The 8,413-nt window shown below is 36.4% G+C and overlaps 1 protein-coding gene across 1 annotated transcript in view; it reads right to left on the reverse strand.

Annotated features, from left to right (window-relative positions):
- Window positions 1-2,310: 2,310 nt before the first annotated feature.
- The window catches only part of URI1 (URI1, prefoldin like chaperone), a 24,552-nt gene continuing 18,449 nt past the window's right edge, over window positions 2,311-8,413 (reverse strand). Inside the window, exons 5-9 of the mRNA XM_026042317.1 lie at window positions 8,134-8,314; window positions 7,464-7,728; window positions 6,759-6,901; window positions 5,304-5,562; window positions 2,311-3,061 (exon numbers count right to left, since the gene is read on the reverse strand). Coding sequence (XP_025898102.1) covers window positions 2,870-3,061; window positions 5,304-5,562; window positions 6,759-6,901; window positions 7,464-7,728; window positions 8,134-8,314 — 1,040 coding nt within the window. The 3' untranslated portion in view covers window positions 2,311-2,869. The remainder of the gene's footprint in view (window positions 3,062-5,303; window positions 5,563-6,758; window positions 6,902-7,463; window positions 7,729-8,133; window positions 8,315-8,413) is intronic.

Raw genomic sequence — 8,413 nt, forward strand, 5'->3', positions numbered from 1 at the left:
CTGAGGATCCCTATTAGGCAAAACACTCATGTGCTTAGTTTTAAGCATGTGGTTAAATCCATTCTTCTTTCCGAAATCTTTGAGACACAAGCACATGCCAAAGTGCATTCCTGGGCAAGGATGCGCCTTTGAACCAAGGCCATAATTCATTAAAACCCAAGGTGCTATTCTATTATTCTATTTTTTCTTGTGAACAGGGTTGTGAAAGATGGGGGGAGAAGGAAAACAAGCAAAGAATTAATTTTGATTTGAACCTGATCTATGGTGACAAGGGGTATTTGGTTTTGCTCAAGTAACTAGAAGTGGGAAGCATTACAGAAGATATCTAAATAAATCTTTTTAAAGGGGTTTCTCTCTCTCTCTTTCTTTCTCTTTTTCCTTTTCCCTCTAATTACCCATGTCTGGTAGTCTTGGATCTCAACCCCTTGTTATTTAAAATACATATTCATGGAACTATATTTTACAGTTGCACTGTTCTGGTTACAAAATAGCTTCTACTTTTCTAGGACATAATTTCATTTTGTTTAGCCAAGAATTCATTAAAGAAGCTATAAATAACCTCCTTTAAATATTTAGCCGTGAATAGAGGGTGGACTGGCATTGATGGCTTATTTTAGTACTAATGCAATATGCTTTAAAAAAAAAAGTCTTCATTTTAGCATGAATCAATTTAATCATTAACACTTTCAATATGATTCTCAGGATCTGCTTAAAACTCTAACTGCCCCCTCCCACATAGAAGTCTCCAAGGAGCCAGGCACACAGGAAAACTGCACAACTTTCCAGAGAGGAGCTCATGCCTCAAAACAAAACATGATTTGCTTCCATGTTCTGGGGAAAATTCATCCCGGTGCTCTCCATGAGTGGCTCCTGAAAGCACAGAGCACTCCCAACGAGCCACACGTTCCCTTGCTAGGGCCTTTAGCCCTTGGCCACCAGAGCACAAAGGGGCAGAACTGAGCTGGTCATTGTGGTCACTTCTCCTTGGCTATGTCAGAAGCCCCCTTTTTGCCTCCTTCTACCAAACTCTCAACATGAGTTTTCTGACTGTATCACCTTCCACATGCACAACAGAGGACCTCACCACCAGATGCTTACACAGCTATGAGTACACAGGGCACATTTGGCCTGGACAGCATTTTCTCTCTCCTAACCCCTGTAGCTGCTTCAAGCAGCAGCTTACACTATGGACCTAGCAATGCACATGAGACAACTGCCACTTTTTAAAAGTTACCTTAGAAACTGAAGTAACAGGGCTTCCAGACTCCTTTTAAAGTGAGAAAAAAGTGTATTTGAACACAAGGGGCTGGTAATTCATATCTGCTAGTCTGGGTTAACAGATGAAGTGCTCTGCTCTTGAGGGCAAAAGATCACAAGGACAAAGCTTAGCTGGGGAGGAGGAAATGGCCTCCTGACTTTTACCCGACTTGCGCTTCACACAGATGGGCGACTTGCTGGAAAAGAGCTGCTGGCAGCTCTAAGGAGCTGTGCGTTTCCAAAGTCACCAAACCGCAGCCAGAAGCAAGTCCCTTCTTACGTCTTGTGAGTCTCACTTTTAAGACTCTAGTTCAATGATGTCAGCTTAAGAGTACCACCAGGTTAAGGTGGTGTACTGCTTTCCCTTTGTCCTTCTCAACACCGGACCCCTTTAACTATGCTGCTGCAAACATGCTGAGAAACAGATCACGGAACAGGATAGCTTCTAAGAAACACGCACAACTCAAATTGGTGGTTTTTGTTTGTTTTGTTAGGTTTCATTTTAAAGCCATCTCAGTTGGCTATTTCTTTGAAGGGGTGACCTAGCAAAAGCTGTGCCAGCACAACTCGGGATGGCAAGAGGACAGTTTCTGAGGCAGGAACTCCTAGAGCCAGCATGGCTCTCACTCAAGATGATATACAAAATTGTACCCCTAGTGTTGTAGCGCTCTTACATTTTGAAATAAAGTTGAAGCATTAAGACATTTTTCCTTAGTGCTGACTCCCTCTGGGCATTCCCAAGACAATTGTAATGTTTTCTGACTATACAAAAGAACTAGGAGATTTTGTAATCATAGTCTGAGTTTATGCTTCTCTCCTTAAGAGCATTCAATTTCCATAGACATTCACTTAACAGGAGGTTAGAACACAATGGCAGAGGAGAATGGGCTGCTTTTATGTCCATGTGGTAGCAAGCACTTCAAGTTGGAAATGCAAGTTAAAAATAAAAACCTCTCCATGTTTTATTTTCAAATTATTAATAAAGCAACAAAATCCATAAATTTCACAGCTTTTTACTGAAAATTTAATTTTACAAAATACCCTTTTCCATCAAAGAAACTTCCCTGCAATGTACATGAACCCAGCATTTTATAGATCTGTAACCAGAGAGGTTTGATAGAAGGAAAAAAACAAACTTAGCAGACACCTAGTTGCAAAACCTACAACAATGAATACAAGTGTTTTTTAAAATACCAAAGCAAGTAATGTAGTATAATTGTTGAATCTACTTGAAATGTGAAAAGTTTCTTTAATACGGTCCATATGGTATGTAGAACATCACAGCTGGTAGAGAACTGCCTGTATTTAGGTTTAAACACAAAACAATGTAAGGAACATTTTTTGAAAAATAATCCAAGTGCTGCTATCATAAGGCAAACATATACAAAGGTGCTGACAGCATACAAGGAAATTATCAAATTAAGATGAATACTGAAGTGTTTAAACATTGATTTTTTTTTAATATTGCCAATAGAGTTTTAAAAGATAAACAATGCCAAATTAACATAGGACATCCTCTTAACTAGCTAGGTGCAATGCATATAGTTTTACATAATCTCAACAAACATGAAACTAGGCATTAATATTCAAACTTTTGTTGTCTAGGCAAGACCTAGTTATTAGTCTGTTGCATTCTGGCAGCTTTGAATTTTGAAATCCTCTTTGTAGTTTCTTCTGATGCTTCGGACAAAACTTCCTCTGATTTTCTCTCCAGAATGGTAGGCAGGATAGGGTGAGCAATGACTGGGTGTGGTATTAAGGAGGGAGACAAAGGCTCCTTTTCTATAACAGTTCCAGAAAATGCCTACAATAGAAGAGCATACTCAAAATGAGCTAATAAAATGCAAATGTGCAGCTATGCCCATAAGGTCATTACCCTATATTAGCCTGATTAGGATTGTTATTTCTTTTAATCAAAAGTAAAGAAATATCTTTAAATCAATGATTGTTCCTTGCATAAGTAACCAAATTGTAATTAACCTCAAAATATAGCTTGTTCAAAGACGACTGAATGAAAGACACTGTCTTAAAAGTACTACTTAATCTCATTCCAAACTGCATAAATGATCTCAAAATTTGCTTTCTCACTGACACATGTTCAAGAAATAAAACAGCTGATGTAATGTAGAGTTTTGTTTGGGGGGGGGGAAAGATGGGAAAGATTTTTGCAGAGCAGGGTATGCCTGCATTTCCATCAAACGCCATGTTCTGTGACTTAGTGTCTTCTAATTGCATCAAGCTGACACCGCATACAAATTGGCAAGCACATACTTTGTTTGCTCCTTTTTCCTTACCAAATATGATCAAAAAATGGCCAAAGTGATTTATACTTAAGAGAATAGCAAACTGTTTCCAACTCTCTCTCTCTATAAAAGGTCTAATAAAAACATTTTATGTTTAAAAATGGTAATTTATACGTAGATTATCATATGATCATATGACTTAAGGTTTTTTTTTTTTTAACACTTAACTAAGAAACCTGAAAAAAATGCAACTCAGAGCTACTTTTCATCAACATTTTTAAGAACAAATCACCACACTATGTGCTGAGAATAGAAAACTCAAAATGATTTAGGAAAGGGGAAGCCATTTACATCCAAGATTTGATGATCATATAGGGCACAAAGGAATGCACAATGGATTTATTACCTATGCCTAATTTCACTTTTGCAAAACTCCGTTACCAGGAAAAACAAACTAAGAAAAAACAACTATTATCTTGTAAGACCTGAAAATAAAACAACCAACCAAAAAATATTGTTTTCTGCTCCAATAACTAAACTATGTCTAAGACTGTGCCTCTACACAACTGCATTGTCCAATCAACACTTTTTCAGTTTCAAGAACAGGCAAGTAGAACACAGCCTAAGAAGATCATAGTAGCAGCAGAAACAAATGAAAAAGTTAGTGCATGGCAAATGCTTATAGAAAAATAGCTTATTTAAAGCACCCATGAATACAACTGAAAGCAAAACAGTAGCATTTCAAAAGACGTGTCTTTAACTGCAGTGTTCTGTTCACTCTAATTCAGCTACTTAGAGAACACATTATGTAAAGAACAGCCATGTCATTCAGAAAGTGGACTACTGACTAAAATTTGAAGTGTACTTAGATATTCTATAAAAATATAGAAAATGTAGTCCAGAAAGATTACAATCTAAAGTGCTAATGCTACAGAAGAATCTTCTAGCATGAATCTTCCCATACTCCATGTCAGCAGCTGTATTAAAAATACTGATTAAAAATAGTCTTTATGAGGAATTAATTTTTTGCCAAAACCAGTGTTTCTAACAAGGTTTTTCCATTGAACATGCCTGTTGCACTGGTACTACAGAAAATTCAGCTTACCCAAACTTACCAAAACATAGACATTTGGTAAGTTCTTACCAAATAAGATTAAGACATAGTCACGAATTCTCCAGCTGCACTAAGCAAACATACATTTTTCCTTATGTTGCACAATCTCTTTCCTTTACATTTAAGCAATAAACTTTCCAGAAGTGTTGAAGTAGATTAGTTTGGGATCAGTAATGGACCGAGTTTGCAAGGGCATAAGCAAAGGCTCAATGATTCCTGTCACTGGGCAGTTCTTCTCCCTCTGACGAGCCCAGAAACATCACTTTGCAGATTGTTGTGGTGTTTAAAACGTAGAAGAACATTTGGAAACTACACCTCTAGTCTCTGTGCTCCAGAATATTGACAAAATGTAGGTTATAGAGAATCCACATTCCCATTCACCACTTAGCATTTTTTTTTTTTTTTTTTAATTTTTGCTGTATTACCCTGCAATGAAATTTCCAAGATGTCCCTGTTCACAAGACACTGGTTTCCATAATACCAGCAAATACCTGACACATTCCCTCCTCTATTGCTGCCAGGATTTGTAGGGCAGAAACATGTCACCTGGCAATGTCATTAAGTGAAATCAGTCAGGAGTTGGAAAATTATATTAAAGAAATGAAACAAAATGATGATGCTGCAACTACATTGGTCAGATTTTTCATTTTTATCCCTGCCAACAATCAATAATTAATTAAAAACTGTACCTCAGATGTCCCTGATGAGGACGGAAGCTTTTTTGGTAGTTGCTGCTGCCCCTCCTCCTCCTCTTCCTCCAATATTCCTTCGCTGTTGTCACTCTGAGTAGCTTCATCATAGCTAATACTCCTCTGAACTCCTCGTCTGTCATCAAACTCAGCAGCACTGTTCTCACTGGTATCGCTGCAAACACTATTCTCTCTGCTTCGAGACTTCAAAATTGATTTACGAGGGACATATTCTCCATTCACAACATCAACAAAGACTCTATAAAGGAAATGTTAGCTTTAATAAACCATTTCAGGATCAGATGACAAATTTCCAGTGATCTTGCTTTGTCTTTTATACAAATTAATTATGATATGCTTTTCTAACTTTTTGGCTGTAGAATTATAATACTGTACCTTTAGAGGCACTTTATATACTAATGAACAAGAAGCAAATCTCCAGAGCAAAATGCTGTTTTGCCCCTTAGCCAATCATTAATGTTGGTATACTCTTTTAGGAAAAAACACACAGCTCTTTGAGGAGTGTTACAAAAAATGGTGTGATTTATAAAGCTTAAAAAAAAAAAGAAGGAAAAAGGTAAACTAAACTATTTTCAGGGTTATTTTCATAAAGAGAAACAGAAGGTCACAACAACACAAGGTTTCCTAGAATGAATCCTTGTCAAATGTAAAATATACTAAGGGGGAAAAAAAAAATTACTTGCAAGCGGATAATTTTTTTTTTCCCCTGACAAGTGCCATAATCATCTTCTCTGAATAACCACACTATCAGCTTCTAAGTTCAGATCAATGTAAAGAAAGTTTTCAGATATTAACAGACTGTAACCTGTTAAACAGGATTCTTCCTATAGTTTAAATTTAATTTCTAAAGTCAAGGGTGGGCAGAGCAGAAAGACAGCAGAAATTTTAGCAGGAGCAGAAGCAAGCTCATAAAGGAGGAGTCCAATGACTGGATAACTTTTGAGGGTGTTGCTTATTTCTTAACAATTTCATATTCATTACACACTTCTAGGGACACTTGCTTATCTTCTACAAAGGATGGAGTTCCTCTGCAGAGCAGATACAGGACCTCAGAAGAATCTCATACCTCATTTTCAGTCCCAGCAACTCTAAGCACAGGATAGGTCTCATCTTTCTACATTTGGGGACACTTTTTTTTTTTTAATGACATTTAAGTGCCTCAATACACCAACATACATATGATTGAGGAAAACAAAAATTCTAAAAAATTCTAAAAGAAAACAAAATTCTAAGCTATGATTTTCATGGTTATGAAAACATGACAACCACACAGAAGTCCCAAATTTTCATTTTGAAGCAGTAAGTTAGATTCCAGCTGCTTCTTTCAGGAAACAGGGGAAACAAGGAGTTCATTTTCATACTATAGCCAACACACATGAAGAGAGAAGTCTGCTTACAGGGAAGGTTCACGCGCTAACGTTACAAATTACGCACCGGTAAATGTCTGCTGGCGTTTTGATGTTAGGCAGTTCAGGAGCTGCATGGCCATTACCATTGCTGTTCTTCCTTTTACGCTTGGCCTCTTCTTTCTTTTCACTGAATTTCAAAGTAGTATTTTTTCCTGTATTTATTCTTACCTGAAAATCAAACAGAAACGTGGTCTAGACAATAAAATCAACAATCCCCAGGTTGTAGTATCATGCGAGTTCTGACACTCTCCTATCCAAGTAGTTAGGAACTACAAAGCATGAACAAGTTAAACAGATGTGCAAACAATAACTTTCATGGCGTGAACCATTTTTTACTTAACCATTTGCACTAGGGTTGGGAGATTTCTTTACATTGCTGTGCATATAATATACAACAGTTCTCCTTTATCAGCAGCTGAGCTCAACAGTGAATTTCATGTTAAGTAAAGTGTCATCTAAAAAAATCCTAGAGAGGAATACTGCCATTCAGAACTCTGAAGACAGGAGGAGAACAACACATACATTTTAAGATTTTTATATCATAGTTTTAACTGCAGAATTTAAATGGTGGGTTTCAAGCATTTGAACGCAAATCAAAGTAAATTTTATCTACAGTCAAAATTCTGCAATATCTGCAATATCTACATGATGTAAAATTTTCTATTTTAAATAAAGTGTATGGTATATATGTTCTATGTATCTCTTGAAAGAAACATAATAATGTACAAACCCTTTTAGGTTCAACTGTATGAGAGAAAAATATCGTTGGAATAGAGCAATCTCCAACATCTATGTCATCTTCATCGTCACTGTGATAATGAGCAGAGCCATTAAGTCCAAACAATTCTGGATTTGTTATTTTTTTCTGGAAGTTGTCCTGAGAAAGAGAGTCCTCTGCTCTGTATGCTCCATTCAAATCTGTCCTCTTATCTTCTTTTTCCTCTTCAGAAGAGGTTGCATCTTCTCCATTTTTCTCAACTGTATCATCAGGCATCCTATAAAATTAAAAATATCTAAGTGAGTGCACTTAGATTAGACAATGCAATCCATACCCTTGCGAAAGACAGGCATACAAAATAATCAACATGCTTATGTGTTCTTTTTTTTTTTTAATGCAGGATGTCCATGGCAATTGAAGATACCAGAAGTGTTCTGGCTAATGGCATGTATTTCTTTAGGATCAGAAGACATCTAAAAAGGTAATTAATCATAAATGACTAACACCTATACTGTGAATATATTCTATACTGTTTTACCTAGCTTGCAAGAAACAGATTTTCCTTTCTCTTTTTCCATCATCTCAAAGAAAACAACCAAAAAAAAAAAAAACCCCAAACTCTACAATGTTGGGATATTCAAAATAATATGGAAGATTACCTAAATATGCTACTGAACTTTACCTGTCAAGTTCACCAAGCATCTCTTCTTGTCTCTCAAGCTCTTCTAAGCGTGCCCACAGTTCCTCCTCTGACTGAAAACGGCCCACTGATTTTGTATCATGTCCATTTTCTTGAAAATCAACTTCAAAAGTGTTTGATATTTTTGGTTTGGAATGAGGTTTGTGAGCAGTTCTGTATTTTCCTGTGTAACAAAAAATAATATGCAATTAATAATATAGTTGACAAAAAATAAGAGAAAAAATTAAAACCAATTAAATTAAGGAATATGGGCATAACATTT

This window comes from Nothoprocta perdicaria, unplaced genomic scaffold (genome assembly GCF_003342845.1).
Source record: "Nothoprocta perdicaria isolate Ctin4 unplaced genomic scaffold, notPer1 scaffold_30, whole genome shotgun sequence".
NCBI classification, from domain to species: domain Eukaryota; kingdom Metazoa; phylum Chordata; class Aves; order Tinamiformes; family Tinamidae; genus Nothoprocta; species Nothoprocta perdicaria.